Below are 19,402 nucleotides of genomic sequence, written 5' to 3'. Positions count from 1 at the left end.
AGTAGGGACCGGATTTTTATGTAATATCAAGGTGTGAAATATGTACATATTTATGTAAGAAAAATAAGCTGAAGGCTGGCCGTCCACTGGAACCGAATTCGGCCGAATAACAACTCGGCCGTTTACGGTCGTACACGGCCGAATGATCCAACAAGAGAATGCATAGGCGCGTCCATTTCACTCGCCCTATTCGGCCGTTTGCGGCCGAAGACAGCCGAATGCCGGTTAGATCCAATTCATTCGGCCGAACAGGGCAACAAGGGTGACTGTTTCCATAAATTTGGCCATGAACGCCGAAAAATTAATTAGTTCTTGTGTTTTTTTTTTGTTAAACAAGTGAAATAAAATATTAGGGCTTAAAAAATTATTATTCATGTACTACTTACTTTAAGATCACTGGCAAACGTTTCTCAGGTGGTGCAACTTCTCTGAAATTTGACCATTTTGAGATTGATTGACGAATTACATTTAAAATATAGCTATTGAAATGTATCAACATTCATCCGATAGTAATCGAAAAACATAGCACTATCCTGTAGAAGTTTATTGTGTAGGCGTAGATGATGAAACTTCCCAGATGTCAACTTCCTCTAAGCATCGGATATACCCTATATTTTCGTCGTTTCGCCCTCCGTCTCCTCATCAGGTAGGGATTGTTCAATAATAGTAACATGTCCTCCACTTTCATCTAATAATAATAATAATAATAATAATAATAATAATAATAATAATAATAATAATAATAATAATAATAATAATAATACTAATAATAATAATAATAATAATAATAATAACAATAATAACAACAATAACAAAAGTATAAGGAAATTGTACCAGAACACTGGAAGGAGTCCATAATTTTGGCCTATTTTTAAGAAGGGGACAAGACTAACTGTAGTAACTTTCGAGGAATACCACTTTTGTTAACGTCGTACAAAATTTTGTCCAATATTCTTTTGAGAAAGTTAACTCCATATGTAGATGAAATTATTGGGGATCAACAGTGCGGTTTTAGACTAATAGATCGACTATTGATCAGATTCTTTGTATTCGACAGATATTGGAGAAAAAATGGGACTATAAGAGTACAGTACATCAGTTATTCATAGATTTTAAAAAGGCATATGACTCGATTAAGGGAGAAATTTTATATAATATTCTTATTGAAACTAGTTCGATTAATTAAAATGTGTCTCGGTGAAACTTACAGCAGTGTCCGTATACGCCAGCCATTAGGAAAGTTCAGGATAACAGAGAGGGTTTGGAATTGAACGGTTACATCAGCTTCTTGTCTATGCGGATGGCGTGAATATGTTAGGAGAAAATCCACAAACGATTAGGAAAAACATGGAAATTTTACTTGAAGCAAATAAACCGATAAATTTGAAAGTAAATCCCGAAAACACAACGTATATATTATGTCTCGTGGCCAGAATTTTGTACGAAATGGAAATATAAAAATTGGAGATCTATCCTTCGAAGAGATGGAAAAATTCTAATATCTTGGAGCAACAGTAACAAATATACATGCCACTCGGGAGGTAAACGCAGAATAAATAGGGGAAATGCCTGTTATTATTCCATTGAAAAGCTTTTGTCATCCAGTATGCTGTCAATAAATCTGAAACTTAGAATACAGGTCCACACCTGTGGAGTAACGGTCAGCGCGTCTGGCCGCGAAACCAGGTGGCCCGGGTTCGATTCCCGGTCGGGACAAGTTACTTGGTTGAGGTTTTTTCCGGGGTTTTCCCTCAACCCAATATGAGCAAATGCTGGGTAACTTTCGGTGCTGGACCCCGGACTCATTTCACCGGCATTATCACCTTCATCTCATTCAGACGCTAAATAACCTAAGATGTTTATAAAGCGTCGTAAAATAACCTAATAAAATAAATAGAATACAGTATATAAGGAAGTGTTATTACCGGTTGTTCTGTATGGTTGTGAAACTTGAACTCTCAGTTTGAGAAAGGAACAGAGATTAAGGGTGTTTGAGAATAAGGTTCTTAGGAAAATATTTGGGGCTAAGAGGGATGAAGTTACAGGAGAATGGAGAAAGTTTCACAACGCAAAACTGCACGCTGTATTCCTTACCTGACATAATTAGGAACATTAAATCTAGACATTTGAGTTGGGCAGGGCATGTAACACGTATGGGCGAATTCAGAAATGCATATAGAGTGTTAGTTGGGAGGCCGGGGGGAAAGAGACCTTTGGGGAGGCCGAGACGTAAATGGGAGAATAATATTAAAATGGATTTCAGGGGGGTGGAGTCCACACCTGTGGAGTAACGGTTAGAGCGTCTAGCCGCGAAACCAGGTGGCCCGGGTTCGATTCCCGGTCGGGGCAAGTTACCTGGTTGAGGTTTTTTCTGGGGTTTTCCCTCAACCCAATATGAGTAAATGCTGGGTAACTTTCGGTGTTGGACCCCAGACTCATTTCACCGGCATTATCACCTTCATCTCATTCAGACGCTAAATAACCTGAGATGTTGATAAAGCGTCGTAAAATAACGTACTAAAATAAAAAAAAAAATAAAAAAGGGAGGTGGAATAAGATGTTAGAGACTGGATTAATCTTGCACATGATAGGGACCGATGACGAGCTTATGTGATAGCGACAATGAACCTGCGGGCTCCTTAAAAGCCATTTGTATTTATATATGTACGTATGTATGTAATTTTTAGTTGGTTATTTAATGACGCTGTATCAACTACGGGGTTATTTAGCGTCGATGAGATAGGTGATAGCGAGATGGCATTTGGCGAGATAAGCAGAGAATTCGCCATAGATTACCTTGCATTCAAGTTACGGTTGGGGAAAATCTCGGAAAAGCCCAACCAGGTAATCAGCCCAAGCGAGGATCGAACCCGCGCCCGAGCGGAACTTCAGACCGGCAGGCCTATGTGTGTATTAAGTTTAAGCATGTAGCACGAGGACATGCAACTGGTAATTGACAGCCAAGCGTCGGCTCCAGTGGACGATCAATCGGCTCTTCTGCCGGCCGTTCACGGTGCCAGTGGACGGCTAGGCGAATATGTACCAAAATATGTAAAACCATGAAAATATTTAATATCAATATCTGGTAAGTATAGGATAGGTAAGACTCTCCGGTTGTGAGTTCATAGAGCAACCGACTTTTTTACCACATACTTGACACATTACTATTTTTCCATCTGTAGTGAAAGCTTCGTCCATCGCAATCCATGATTTTATTTTTGTCTTTTGGGGTTGAAGATACAGGGGCCAGCTTAGGTAGTTAAAAGCAGTAGATAAACTTACTTTTACTTTATACTGGAAGTACTAAAACTAGAGAACTGAGTGAAATGAATGACACAACAGTACTGCAAGCACTGTCTCGCTTTATTGGATTAGGAGAAAATAAGAGATGTGGGGCACACGCATTTTAGCTGCTTCCTGTAAGAAACAAAGTACCTAGCAATTTCTCAAACTATAGGCATTTACAAACTGTCGTTTGAAAAGTGACATTCCTGTCTCATTCACAAAGGTAGGATTATTCCAGCCGAGAACCATACTTCCTAATTACTCGGAAAATCCCATTTTCATATAGTTCTAAATTTAAAGAAAAGAGGTCAAGCAATAATCTGGAAAGTTATTTATTTTAATCTTTCAACATCTTTCCAGTTTGTTCCTTTACTCTAGCTTCTTTTCAAAAGTCGACTACTTTATTGCGGCTCATGTCAGACTTGACACGGGTGGGTAAGGTTGCAAGTTGCATGGGAATGGAATGTTAGACGTGTGCAGAACAATCATAGTTCGAGACAAATCATGTCGTCCTCGTCCCACTCCACCCACCGCATGGAGGCAACGCTACTTTGAGTGATTTTTACAATACAAGGTAGCTGTATGAAAAAGGTTGCCTTTTCTTCACTCATTTACGGTATGGGGTGAGTGCCTCTATTACTTCCTGGAACTAAGGACGTTATATTCCGTCCCGAAATATATCCTTTCATTGGTAGGTAAAAAGGATTTTTAAATCTGTGTATTTCAAATTGTAAACTTCTCCAGCATAAGTTTTTTTTCTTTTTAGAGAAGTAAAAATGAATAAAAACCCTAAATATGTAGATTTATGTAATACCAAGCCATAATATGTAATGTGGGGTAAATATGTAAAAATATGTAGTATCAAATTTTTAATATATTAATGGTAATTACAAGATTCGCAAAGATTTGTTATTTATATTTATGTTGTTAGGTTGAAAGGAATATAATATGTAATTACATTTAAATCCGGTTCCTAGTTATGGGAAAGGATTGATGTCCTCTTGGTTGGAGAATTTTTCTTCTTTTCATTTTGTAAGGTATCAGGAAAATATGTGGTATGGCATCCGGTTTTGGTCGCCAATTCTTCCGTGGAAGTTCTACCTCTTGACTGTCAATAATAAATTTATCGACTCTTACTATCAAAACTGCAGAAAAATGGATATCACACAGATATAAGGAAGAGCATACAGTTTTCTGTTTTTGTGGAATTGCTGTACACCACTTCTGAAAAATAACCTATTCGTTGAGTGAAATAAAGAAAATTCTTACTTCCTTACTAATTATATATTCGGATTTACACCAAGAACAAAACAATTAGGCATATTACTACTCGCTCACATAAAAATCACCGGAACACCACAAGAAATCTCTCTTTAATTCCATAGCAGAGCTAGTTCTACCTGCTCTGTTTACCGTATGAAGAGGAAAACGATCGTCACGCTCAGTTGCTTTGCCGACACCAGGGGGTTTAAAAGTCCCATTAGACCCTTTCCGAGTTACCACACTTTCTATTCTAAACGCTCTGGTTGTGTTATAAAATTTTGGTCCGATTATTCGTCTCGCACTAACCTCACAACACTGTGCAACGGGACTTTCTGTGCGATATGCGGATTTTCATCACTCCATGACCATTGAGATAAAACCACACCTCATCAGTCGTAAACATTAGCTGTGAATTACGGTGTCCATTGTAAACATTTGGAGAACCGTATTTTAGGGGCAAAATCTGTTTGCTTGATTTCCTGCACAAATTTTAGTCTATGTTCGGAATTTAATTAGCTTGGTTGCTTTGTGAGCTGACCCACAGAATTTGTTAAATATGTTGCAGTTAAAACATGTCGCTTAGGCTGAGTACGTTTGTCGCAAACTGAACCTGTTGTACGTCACTTTTTCGTTAACTCCGAAGCGCAAGACTGTGTAGGAAATTTTGAATTGGGAAATTTTGCCACAAATCTACGAAAGCATTTGCTATAATTGCTTTTCTTTACGTAACACTCCACTAGATAAATTCGTTCTTCAATAGCATACGTCATTTTCTCACAAGATACGTGTATACCACAGCGAACTTCAAACTCAACTGAATCAAGATACATTGGCAATCGGAACTTCGTGCAGGACACGTCACGGCCAAGGTCGCCTGCGCAGCGCACAATTTTGCCTCCGCTTGGCCCGTAATACAAGCATTCCTCGTAAAATAAACTATCTGTTTTATTTCATACCTCACTTAATAATCTTATTTCAGTATGGGATAGAATTACTCGCAACGGTGTGGCATGTCGTTGAATTTCGTCTCTTAAAATATTAGCGAATACATCAAAAGAAGCAATTTACATCGTAAAATAATTAATAATGTCTTCATACCGTCTAAGTTCTGAAAAAAATTATAGAAATGATCATATTGACTTCTGTTTCGTAAAATTGGATGTACCCAAAACTTTATAATTTTCCTACGCCTCTTCCTTGCTCTCAAGAGGAACAATAACAATGCTTCTTCGCACTCCATACAAACAGTGAAATGCATACGAAATGGAAAGCACGGTGCGGTCAGCAGAACTACAAATGCAGTCGAAATGGACGGCAATGTGCAAAAAAAAAAAAAAAAGTCGGAATAGTGCCTGAAATACACTGCGACATTTTGCAATCGAGATGGGCAGCAAAATGAGGTCGGGTTGCAGTTCTTCCGATTTCTTTTTGAGTGCACTCTGCCGTCCGTCATGGCTCACAAAGGCTATACTTGATCTCGAACATTCAGATCCGCACAAAAACATACTTATAATATAAATCATCCCGAAAACAATGGTATGAGTCATTTACTTTCAAAACTTCGTGTCTTATCACGAGGGACATTTGAATGATCTCCTGTTCTCTTTGAAGGTCTAAGAGATGAACTTTGATAATGCAAAGAATATATAATAGATCAAAAACACACACATTTCAATGTTGTGGCTATATTGCTTCATTTCTTTCAACAGTGTCAGAAAATATCTGCTTAACATAATTATGATACCTGAACAATAAACTTTTTTCTACTGACTGATGGTGTTGCACAGCTATTCAGTCTTCAAAGTGCAGGTGTGAGATTTTAATGAAGTTGTCAAAGAAACGTGGAATTGAACAATATGCACATCTGACTGTAGTCACTTTTTCACATTCAGCATCACTTCCGCATTCAAGTAGTCCAATATAAAAAACCATACTAATTACATTTTGAAACGATGATATTAGAATGCCATTGTCATAACCTGCCTTTTGCCAAGTATTTTGGTACAGAAAGTTAAGTGTATATCACAAATTGAGTGAAATATGGTGATTAAAGGGCGATCGTTTAACTTTACTTGTGGTTTTCCACATTGTAGTCTTATAAAATGAACGATCGTGACTTCTGAATCACTTTTTTTCATAGCGTCGAAACAAATTCTGTTAGTATTAAAATTAATTGCGACCGTACACAGAATGTTGTTTCCTAAAAATAAGGTTCGGTTTCCGAACGAAAAAGATAATGCTTTAATCTGAAAGATATTTTTGGAAGTAAAAATAATATTAACTCGAACACCGATATGGGTGTCTTTGAACTGTATTAAAATTAAAAGTAATTTAATTAATTAGAATTCACTAGTAGGTAGCCTATGTGGTTTCAGAAATAAAACTCTTGAAAAGAAAAGGCCATCACTCTGTAAAGTTAAAAATGAAGTGGCATAGAGATGATTATGATGATGATCATAATAATAATAATAATAATAATAATAATAATAATAATAATAATAATAATAATAATAATAATAATAATAATAATAATTCGTTTGGTAAGTTGGCACATCGAGAAAACAGTCGTGTTACCACTTTTGATTTTTATGGCATTGTGCAACAATTCAAACAGTTTTTTTTATACTCCAGCCTTTATATTTTTCCCACTTTAATAATATTTTCAATTTTTGTTATGTAATTGATCTGATTTAGGATTACAAGCCTGACATTCAACGACATCTTGCCAGAAGACCCGAAGCTATATGACAAGATGAGGCCTCCGAAGAAGGATGGAAGTCCTACTGTGGTGCACTTCCACGTCACAGTAATGGGTTTGGACTCAATTGATGAGAATGCCATGGTAAGTGTATTAACTTATTCTGCCATGGACTTGAGAACTTATAAACCGCTAGAGAACTTGTTTACATCAACACAAGGCATTCATTACTTACACGTATTCTACAAATATTCTATTTGGTCGACATTCAGTGAAAGAGAATCAATATACTAATTTCTCTCTGAGTGTAATATTCCAAATATTTTGCATTTATGTATAAATTATTGATATGAAATGAGTGTATTATTATTATTATTATTATTATTATTATTATTATTGTTATTATTTATTGTTACTTTTGTTATTGCCAATCTTACGATAACTTACCACACACAAAGCTAAATGGTAAATCAATAGAATATCCAGAAACCTTTAAACATCTTGGTTTCTTTATGGACAATAACCTAAATTGGAATAGTTAGGTAACATACATATGTAGGAAAATATTCTCGTTGCTTCATTCTTTGAACCACATGAGGAAATTTCTACCATTTACCCTAAAAAAGCACTTATTCAGAAGCTTGTGATGCCCCATTTGGATTATTGTGATTCCTTGCCGACAAATGTAACCAGTAACCTTGTTGAGAGATTACAGCGTGCTCATAATATATTCACTGGCGCAGCGAGGGGGGTGTTTTGGCGGTAAACCTCCCCAGAGCATCTCAGAAAAAAAAACTAAACTTCGTTGAAGCTATGCAACATTATAACAGTGACTTACTTCCAGTATTACAAACATGTTCACAATAATGGCTACTCTCCCTGTAACTACGCGTAGCCCTACTTCTGAAAAGTCATTTTCATCACAAAGAAAACGTAGGTCTCTCTTAGAAACAGCACAGGGTGAAACGCCTTAATGGACTGAATCTCATGTACATACATACATACATGAGAAAATTTCTGTGAATGAAAATTATGTGTTCAAGGAATTAGCTAAGAAATGCAGAAGGTTTAACTACACAGTGTCCGACTTAAAAATATAATAAAAGTAATAGGCCATCAATCTTTTTGTCGCAGTGTAATATTTCTTTTATTTCAGCACATAAATATTTTTCATTTCGTCGCATGGCAACACTGTAGTGAAAATTTAAATATGTGCTCACCTATTCCTGATATCCCATGCTCCTCAAGCACTGTATACAGGATATCTAATTTGAAGTGTATTGGTCATACTGATTCATACGTGTTTGCCCATTCCGTTTTTTTTTACTGTTGTTCCCATTTCTGTTTCTCGAATTTGTAGCACCTCATATGTAGTCAATGTTTTAATACACCTACAACCATGAAGATAGGTGGATATATCTTACAAAATTCATGTTGCAGTCAATTGTGGTAACATTCTGCCGTATCTGTCGTTCGTATAGTTCGAAATTGTAGTGTTGCATCACCCATAATTCAGGGTGAAGGCCTGGCCTTCTGCGCTCGAGGTTGTGGGTTCGATCCCGACCCAGGTCTATGGCATTTTAGTGTGCTTAAATGCGACAGACTCATGTCAGTAGATTTACTGGAATGTAGAAGAACTCCTGTGGGACAAAATTCCGGTACACCAACGACGCTGATATAACCTCGGCAGTTGCGAGCGTTGTTAAATAAACCATTATTTATTTCAGGGTGGAAAGTGAAGTTTCAGTAGATCGTTCTCAGTCCCTCCTCAAGTGTCTAGATTCGCCGCACGACCAGCAGGTGGGCATCCGTCGTCTCCATCGCTCCAGTGACTTCTGTTGGCTCCCCTCGACGTCGGCTACCTCTTTCTCTTCTGCCTGTGGCCAGATAGTTCGCAGTCCCTCCTCAAGTGTCCAGGTTCGCCGCACGACCAGCAGGTGTGCACCCGTCGTCTCCGTTCTCCGGTGACTTCTGTTGGCTCCCCTCGACGTCGGCTACCTCTCTCTCTCCTGCCTGTGGCCAGATCGTTCGCAGTTCCTCCTTAAGTGTCCGGGTCTGCCGCAGGACCAGCAGGTGGGCGCTCCTCGTCTCTGTCGCTCGGGTGGCTTCGGTTTGGCGTCCCTCAACATCGGCCGCCGTGACGCTCCTAATCCTGTGCGGTGTTGAGACTTTCGCTGTCAACTTGGCCGTCTCCATCCTGAGGGCCCCCGCCAGACCTTCGTTGATGTGCGATGCTCAGTCAAGAGTAGTTGTCTGATTTCGGGGTCCCGAAATCCACTGCCGAAGGTGTAGGCCGCCTCTCCAGCGACGAAGTTAGGAGGTGGGCCCCTGAGGCCTTACGGGCCAGTTGTTCTACCGCCATCGCAAATTCTTGTAGGGACTCGCCTGACTGTTGGACCCTCGTTTCCAGTTGGGTCCTAAATGCTGCCGCAAGTTGGTCACCATAGCGTCCCTCCAAGGCCTCCATTATCTCAGTGGCTGTTCCATCTTCTGGAACGTTGTGGAGTATCTCCGACGCCTGTCCCTGAAGCGCGGTCAGCAGCTGGGTAGTCTTCTCCACTGGCGTCCACCCATTATGTATGTCGGTAACATCGAACTGGCGGCGGAAGATCGTCCAAGACGTCGTACCGTCGAACTTCGGCGTCTTGAAGTTCGAATGTCTGGCTGGAGGCGTTGATTCCACAGGGCCAATATATGAGGTCCTTAATTCTGTTGTCGTTTTTTCCGTGGCCCGTCGAACCTCTTGGGCAGCTATCTGTTCATGTTCTCTAGCCTGGCGATCCACTAACGCGAGCATATGCTTTTCTTCAGCATGCTGATCCATTAGCGCGAGTATGTGCTTGTTTTCCTGCCCAAGGCTGACTCGCTCTCTCGCTACTAATTCAACTGACTGACTCCCTGCTGAAGGCTGCTCGCGCTTTTATTTATGTGGTTTACACGTTCTCATATGTTTTGTTTCGCGAAGCCTCCGAGTTTCCAAAACATTCTACTTCCAGACGTTTCCTCTGCTCCGCGGCCCGTAGCCTTCTTCCCCTTGCCGCGCCGCGCTTCAGCTCCTTCGGACGCGCGCGTAGTCTGTTCCGGCCTGCCGCCACAATAAGAAATGGAAACATACTGTGGTTTATGTGAAATAAGCTGTGCTGCGATGTAATGTAATATAAATATGCCCTTGTAATGTTATGTGACGTCATTTGTTTATTTATTTATTTATTTATTTATTTATTTATTTATTTATTTATTTATTTATTTATTTATTTATTTATTTATTTATTTATTTATTTATTTATTTATTTATTTATTTAACTGGAGTGCGTTACAATGTTGAATGACAGGATTGATATCCGGTCATATAACTATCACTTATCAACGTACAATTTATTTATCGTCCTATATTAGTAAAACCAGTTAAGACCAGTAATACAAGTTTTGTAAAAAGCAGGAATTAAAACTTTATTAATGCGAAAAATCGTAATAAATTCTTCGAATAAAGTAATTGGTTTGTTGCCTGCAAGCAACATTTCGGACTTATTTCATTTTAGTCGAATACAGAGTACGGAAAGACATGTCAGGGACCTTACTTAACTTATTTTACACAAAAAGTGGATTTAATCAGCTTTACTGGTAATAGGACGATACACATAGGTAGACCTTCTTACATTATTAGCACACATGCATTTTAAAATTTATTTTACATGTCTTTTAATTTATTTATTTCCCTCGTTCATTTTTCTCTTACTTTCTAAAGATATGTTACTAAGGATTTTATTATCTGTTCATTTGTAAATTCTTGATAGCTTATTGTATACCTGCTGCTGCGAATGAATGTTAATGCAGCCGAGCGTAACTAGAACGTCATGACCGCGCTGGTAGAAAAGTTGGGTGGGGTAAGAAAGGGGGGTATAGCAGTGCTCTCAAGAGCTACAGTTCTGCAGGCCTGGTCTATAATGTTGAAGATTTGCGTCAGTTTTATCATGTCTGTACTTACGATGTGCCACGTCTCTAGAAGTCATTAGGGTTTTGCTTTCAGTAGTCATCCAGGGGGCAGGAGCTCTCTTAACACGTCTCGTCTGAATGGGCGCGTGATTGTCGAATAACGATAACATATATTCATTAAGTCGGTCAATTTTTTCGTCTACTCTCCGTAACGTCCAGATTATATGCCACGGTACTTTCAGCGCGTCTGCAGCTAATGCTGTATCGTCAATGCGTTTTAAGTCACGGAATGTTACATTTTGTGCGCTGGCTTGGGACACTTGAGAGAATATGTGAGATAGATTATATCGTGACCTGATATGCCTGAAGCTGCACACTGACCGTGATTTAATACACAGTCAGGATTATTTGTAGTTATAACGTCAAGTAGTGTTTCACTATGCTGAGTGTGATGTGTCGGTTTGAGGGGAAGTACAGTCATATTACACGATTGGAAAACTGTCAGTAGTAGTAGTCTTCAGTTGCAATGAGATTTGTATTGAGGTCACCCATCATTACAATGTGTTCATAATTAGGAAGAACATTGACTAAAGCTGCTTCAATAGAAGCTATGTCATTTATGCTGGGCGGTTGATAGATAACACAGATAAGACATTTAGAGAAAGATAAATTGATTTCCACGAGTAACATTTCAGCGTGAGCAGTAGGTTCACTAGGAGGAGGATAAATAGTTTTGGGGCTTAGGTCTGACCTAACGTAAGCTGCAACGCCGCCTCCTCGCCTACGTAAGCGGTCATTACGAATTAACGTATACCCATTCAGATGAACAATAGCATTAGTTAATGACGGTTTTAGCCAGGATTCAGATATTAATATAACATGAGTATTCAAAGGTGTAAATATTGCGTGAATTTCATCGATGTGCGAAACTAAACTTTGAGTATTAACGTGAGAAATTTTAAGAGAATGAGGATATTCCAACGAGCTAGAAGTAGAATATAGAGTGGCGATTGCGCCGCCATCTTTGAAACTTTTGAACCTATGTCCGCCATGTTTTAACTAGTCGAGAAGTGGGCGTGGTTCCTATAGCATAATACAGAAAGTGACTGTATAGAACATGTTGCTACTCACGAATCTTATTTTATATCGCATTAACCTATATATTCCATTTTACTAACACTTCTTTATTTTAATAGCTGTCAGAAAACTCATTCCATTCACCTTACGTTAACATCGAAGATTAAAGATGTGGATACAAGTGGACGTGGTTCCTACAGGACGAGAATGAAAGAGAATGCTTAGAATATTGCATTTTGTTAATATTATTTTATAATGTAATAACTCACATATCCCATTTTTACCAGTGGGAAGGAAAAGCCACGCAATATTTTCTTCTACACACCTCACATTGACATTGAAGTTTCAAGCTCTGGAACATGTACAGAAGTGGGCGTGGTTTCTATAGGATGAAACGGAAAGGGTAGTCCAGGATAACTGCATCTTATGAATCTTATTTTATATCGCAATAACTCGTATATCTCATTTTTACTAACACTTTATTTTTAATAGTCGTCAGTAAACCCATGCAGAAACATTTTATGCCATACATCTTAGCTTAGCTAGATTAACATTAAAGCTTTTAGATGTGGAACTAGAGTTACACAATTTTTTGGCGAGATGAGATGAGGCCGAGGATTCGCCGTAGATTACCTGACATTTGCCATACGGTTAGGGAAAACCTCTGAAATAACCCAGCCAGATAATCAGCCCAAGCACAAATCCAAATCACCAGACAAGTGAGTCTGCCGACTGAGCTATGTTGATGGCTCTACAAAAATATACAATACACAGCAAGCACTTGAACTATACAAAAACATACAATGTACAGCAAGCAGATTAATTCAGTTTGAAAGCATAAACAATTCAATCAGTTGAGCTATACAAAAATATAGAATACACAGCAAGCCGATTAATTAAATTTTAAATCATTAACAATTCAATCAACTAAGATATACAAAAATAGATAATACATATGAAGGAGATTATTATTCAGTTTACAAGGATAAAACATCCATGAGGTAAACTAAAAAATAAATGCAATCACAGCAAGCTGCAATTGAGGGGCCCAGTGGAAAAGGAGCCCATGGCATATTCCTGTTGATTTTTACACGCTTTCAGTGGAAGACACGTAAGCTCCAGTTTCGTCGGACAGACATAAACTGCTTGAAGTCGTATTCATGTCAGCATGTTTTACAAACCTGAATTCTCGTGGTGTTCTATTAATATATATATATATATATATATATATATATATATATATATATATATTGTATCGAAATGTGCAGTACACAAAACACTATGTACTTTGGGAAACCATTTGTCTCTTTTCATTTGTGAAACCCACTGCTTAGTCAACAAATAATTTTTCAGTGGGAATCTGTAAAAACAATGAACATGTTACAGAATCTATCTATCAATTTATAATAACAGCTATAACTGTTATTATATGAATAGTAATACCAAATTATGGCAGACTACTTACCTGAAATATGAAATATTCTTTGTTTTGTCGCTTCGGTTGCTACAGTTGTAAGACGAGCACACAAGAGGCATCTTAATAGAGAATTTAAAAATCTCCACGTGCTTATACACCTACTTCTGCTACAGCGAGATACTAGTTAAAACATGGCGGCCGGTAGTTCAAGCTAGTACCACAAAGAGCGCTGATACAGACTTGAACGCCACTCTATATTCTACTTCTAGCTCGTTGGGATATTCAGAGAAAGCTGTTTTTATGACATACAGTGGTGCAGTTTGGGTCTATGGTAGAGAGGGGGACAGGCTCATTACCTTCTTCCTTGTCAGAGTCTGTCGGATTTCTATTGTAATGTGCTAATGTTGTCAACTTAACGACTATTTACTTGTCTCAATGCTGAAGTTTACACACGTAAATTCTAAAAGTACGAAATTATAACTATGATTATATGACTAACTAGATACCGGTAAAGTAGGTATAGCCTAATAGGACGATATATAAACAGTTAATAGCTAAGAAAAAATAATTACAAAGATAGAATAGGCCCTAAGTTGTATTAAGAATGCCTCTGTTCCACTACCTTGATAGTATACTATAATAAAACACTCCTACTATCACAAAATTCCTCGAACAGTCATCAAGGTTCACAGCTCCTTGCAAGTTCAACACATCAACAGTCTTTTCAAAGGTAGAATATTCCAGTCCTACCTAACTTCGAATACGGATTATTCTCTGTGAAGTCATAAAATATTAGTACAAAAATCACAATGTTCACCTACAATTATTTTATTCTGCTTTAGTTGAGATAGAGATTTCATAACTTTTCTGGTAACATTTCCAGAATATTTATCTATGATTCCTTGCTCAATGCCATGCATTAAAAGGACTCAAACACACTCAATTCACTTTTTTTCTAGAGCTTTGGTGGCAATGTCAAGCTGCTCTCCCATATAATATATAACTGAACAATAATATATGAATCTGGATCATTATTTTGGTACATTAAACAAAAATGGGCAATCATCTAGACTAGACTTTGAAAGTAGCTCTTAATAGCCTACAAATTGTGAAGCAGACTTTTAAGAGCTGGTGTTAAAAACAGCCATCTTGTTGGCACATGACGCACAATTTATGACCAATCTAAAATTAAAAAAAAAATTAATTCATCCTGTCTTTTGCTAACACTGGACGCTGAAAAATGGTTGAAAATTTTTAAAACAATATTTACAGTGTCAATATATATTTATGTATAGCATATTTCAAGGCATTGTGTAGTACATAATTAGAGCAATTAGCCTTTATAAGTGCACAAATATGTCTGGGATTTCAATTGAATTTTTAAAGGCTTTCTAACAACGCCGAAGATACACAGTTGGCACTTTCATCTGTCCTTTCAATGAAATTAAAATTTTTGTTTTCACTACCTTTGTTGGGTTCGAAATATCTAACACAAACTGGGAACATTTTCCTGTTCCTTCTGCTAGATGCATTAGTTGCTAAGGAAAAATCTGAGCAGACTTTTCGGGATCATTAGAAATTTAAATGAAGACATTTACACTTTTTGGAGGAAAAACATTATTTAGTAACAGTTCTGACTTTGGTATGCCACACGACACTTTCGCTGCAACATCAGAATCCTGAAAGAAGGATGCTAATAACTTGTTGACACAATATAAGCTGTTGTAATTTTGGTTATGTTTAAAACAATGATAAACAAGCCCTGATTCACAAGCTGTAAGTGTCAAATTCTGGATTTTTCAAATTTACAATATAACTTAACAATTTGCTTCTTCCCGAAGTACACTTTTCCTTCTCCGCATGGCATTTATACTGGGCATGTTGTTTTACATCAAATTGTCTGCCATGGCGGATGCTAATTTTGTTTTTACAAAGTTTGCAGTAGTCCCGCCTCTCTGAAGGTCCAGGAGCCACTTAAATGTCCCTTCTCATTTGCTCAAATACTCCTCACTCTACTGTAATTAGTTTTTTCTTATGAGGAATACTGATTTGTTTACTCGTATACTTCTACGCAGCACTAGACTGAACAACACACGTGGATTACAATACAATAGTGACCTGAATTATAGGTTAGGTTCATTTCAACTACGACTGTCAAAAATGAGTGTACAGTTTAAAAAGCCATGAGCAAAGATGCTACATGTTATATCTTGGTGATAGCATAAGTCGTTTTAATCACAGAACTAAGTTGAAAACACCCTCAGAATAAGGCAACGCAATCCGTGTGAAGTAAATATAACTACAGTGTCCTGCGAATTAAAAAAATATCCTGATTTATTCAGTATGTGAGAAAAACGTAAGAAATCGTTTTACTGGGAAAATAAAAACGCAATATGTAAAATGTAACGAAAAAAGTGAAGCTTACTGGGAAAACGTAAAACCTGGCAACCGTACTATAAACTGACAAAAATCACTTCAGAACCAATAAGATTGATTATTTATTACATACTATGTTTTTCTCATTCTCAGTATTCAAATTTTCTTTCATATCTTTCTCCTTACATTTAATTATTTTGCGTTTATTTCATGAGGCCTTACAGTCACAGAATCTGAGCTTGAACTGGAAGATAAAATAAATATACAGCGACTTCATTCAACAAGCAACTGCCATCGGCCTACGCATTACGTCTTGTCAGAGATATACAGTATATACATTCATAATTTTCATTCTCCATATTTCAGACATATGCTGCAGACATATTTTTTGCACAGACATGGAAGGATGATCGCCTGAGACTACCCGAGAACATGACTACAGAGTACAGGTAGTTCCTTGAATCACTAAAACATTGAGCTCCCATTGACTACAGAGTACAGGTAGTTCCTTAAATCCCTAAAGCATTGAGTTCCCATTGCCTACATAATAGAGGTACTTTATTATATTCCTAAAACAATGTGATCTCATTGATTACTGAGTAAGGTACCTATTTGGATTCATAAGCACTGAGATTAATTGACTGTAGAGTACTGTAGTTCCTTGTGTTCGTAACGCATTGAGCTCTTTGACTAAAGAGCACAGGTACTTCATTGAATTCGTGAAGCACTGAGATCTCATTAATTACAGAGTACAGATAGTTACCTGGATTCGTAAAATATTGAGATCTCATTCACTACAGAGTACAGGTAGTTCCTTGAATCTCATTGACTGCATAGGACGGTAGTTCCTTGATTCATAAAGCATTGAGATGTCATTGACTACAGATTACAGGCACTTTCTTGAATTCGTAAAATCGCTAGGCTCTCATTCAATACAAATTACAGGTAGTTACCTGGATTCGTGAAGTATTGAGCTCTCATTGAGTACAGAGTACAAGTAGTTCTTAGATTTGTAAAACACTGAACACTCATTGACTACAGAATACAGGTAGTTCCTTGGATTTGTAAAACAGAGAAATCTCATTGACTTTGGCCAAGGACTGTATCTGTAACTCCACGCAGAGAATTCGTAATATTGTTGGATTGTCCTACAATGGCAATAATTAAAACAATTGACTCGAATTTAAATCATTTAAATTATCTGTGCTAGGATTTAAATGTGTAACATGCTTACGAATGTGCAGTGTGCTGTAAAAAATATTGTTAAAGAACTATGCAAGATTTTCAGTGCAGAATTTATCAGAGGCTATGCCGAAAGTATGCACATACCTACTGATTAAGATGTCTTACTAAGATATTTTGGTGTAGTAAATCTCGTGCGACCACAGGTCGTTGAGTTAATGCAAACCATCGGTAATACGGTTAAGTTTCGACGACAACCTAAATCGATGCACTACAGGAAATTATTAATTACCAACATGCTAATTACTTGTCTAAACTAAAACGCAGTCCTCCTTGTAATTCAGCCTTAGTTTATTTTTACTTTCAAAGTTGAACCTTATTCACTGCTTCTTCAGTTGGCGCAAAGAAGTTAATTACTCATGTACAACAAACTTATATAAAGAGTTCTTGTAAATGCCTTTCATTCCTGTATTTGTTTCCCACAAATTCTTCTAAAATACAGAAAAATAATTTTGATCCCTCAAAGACGAATTATGAAAGTGTACCGAAGATACATTCATTCATAGTTTTCTGCCCAAGAGTAGGTTTTCTACTGCAAATCCATCATCCCCCAATTTTTCCTATATACTGCCTCCATCTATATCTTGTCCACCACTCCTTCAGTAGGCAGCCTCTTCTTCACCAGTTAGCCAGCCAAGTTACTTTTTCTTCCTGTTCTGTTTCAGCATTACAGTGGGTGATCAAATTATTAGGGACACTTGGTAAAAGTAGGAATTTCATCTTCAAATTCACATAAAACACAAATAATTTGGATTTTCTCAACTGGAAAATCTTCATTACTCTAAATAGTGTTTTATTAACAATATTATTACATATTTAATTGTGTAATAATGAATATGGAATGAAATAAACAAGAAAACTAATATTTTGTCACACATCCCTTTGCAGCAATTACATTTTTAACTCTCTTTGGCATACTAGAAATGCATTGGATACAATTGGCCGTGATGCCACACATTGATAAGTTTTTCTATTAAAGATTGTTTATTTGTAACAATTTCTGAATGAACTTGCCTCTTCATTAGCTCCCAAATATTTTCAATCGGATTAAGGTCCGGAAAGTTACCAGGCCAATCCAGAACCCTAATTTTGTCAGACAGGAATTTGATCACCATATTTGCCTTGTGACAGGGTGCACAGTCGTGCATGAACACAAAATCACCATCTGCAAATCATTCACGGATTTGTGAAAGAAGCCTTTCCTTCAGAAACTTTATGTATTGATCATTTCTTGAACAAAATACAGGCGACCAGTTCCATGATCACTAATCACAGACCACATCATGATGGGTAGAGGATGTTTAACAGTCTTCTACATAGAAAGGCGCCATTGAGATGCTGGAATCAACATATCTTCTATGACAACCCGTCGGAGGATCAAAGAGTTAGGGTTTTCATGTCGCACTCCAACCAAGAAACCACTCCTGAAACCATACATGGTGAAGAAGTGTCTCTCTTGGGCAAAGCAGCATCAATCTTGGACTGTGGATGATTGGAGAAAAGTGAGTTGTCATTCACATGATTTCTTTGTTAGTCACAATTTTACTTTGTGCAAATGTGTTTTATGTACTGTTTATTTCTTTTTTCAGATGTGTTTTTCAGATGAATCTACCATACAGATACTTGCTGACAAATCTGTGTTAGTTAGAAGGCGTAAAGGTGAAAAGTACAGTAAAATGACTGTATTATGAAGACTGTTAACCATCCTCTAAGCCTCAATGTTGTGGTCTGTAATTAGTGGTCATGGAACTGGTCGCCTGTATTTTGTTCAAGGAATGATGAGACAATATCAATACATAAAGGTTCTGAAGGAATGGCTTCTTTCACAAGTCCGTGAATGGTTTCCAGATGGTGATTTTGTGTTCATGCACGACTCTGCTCCCTGTCACAAGGCAAATAAGGTGATCAAATTCCTGTCTGACAACAAAATTAGGGTTCTGGATTGACCTGTTAACCCTCCGGACCTTAATCCGATTGAAAATATTTAGGAGCTAATGAAGAGGCAAGCTCATTCAGAAATTGTTACAAATAAACAATCTTTAATAGAAAAACTTATCAATGTGTGGCATCACTGCCAAGAAATTAAACAATTGTATCCAATGCATTTCTAT

General features: G+C 37.5%; 1 protein-coding gene across 5 annotated transcripts in view; it reads left to right on the top strand.

The window, feature by feature from the left end:
* ort (ora transientless) overlaps positions 1-19,402 on the top strand; it is a 244,997-nt gene that overhangs the window by 135,241 nt on the left and 90,354 nt on the right. For 4 of the 5 annotated variants that reach the window (XM_069838560.1, XM_069838561.1, XM_069838557.1 and 1 more), the window contains 2 exons: positions 7,243-7,390; positions 16,416-16,498. The exons of the other annotated variant lie outside the window; for it this stretch is intronic. In XM_069838560.1, coding sequence (XP_069694661.1) covers positions 7,243-7,390; positions 16,416-16,498 — 231 coding nt within the window. The remainder of the gene's footprint in view (positions 1-7,242; positions 7,391-16,415; positions 16,499-19,402) is intronic. 5 annotated transcript variants of the gene reach the window in all.

Source organism: Periplaneta americana, chromosome 10 (assembly GCF_040183065.1).
Source record: "Periplaneta americana isolate PAMFEO1 chromosome 10, P.americana_PAMFEO1_priV1, whole genome shotgun sequence".
NCBI lineage: Eukaryota > Metazoa > Arthropoda > Insecta > Blattodea > Blattidae > Periplaneta > Periplaneta americana.
This window is presented reverse-complemented; position numbering and strand designations above follow the sequence as displayed.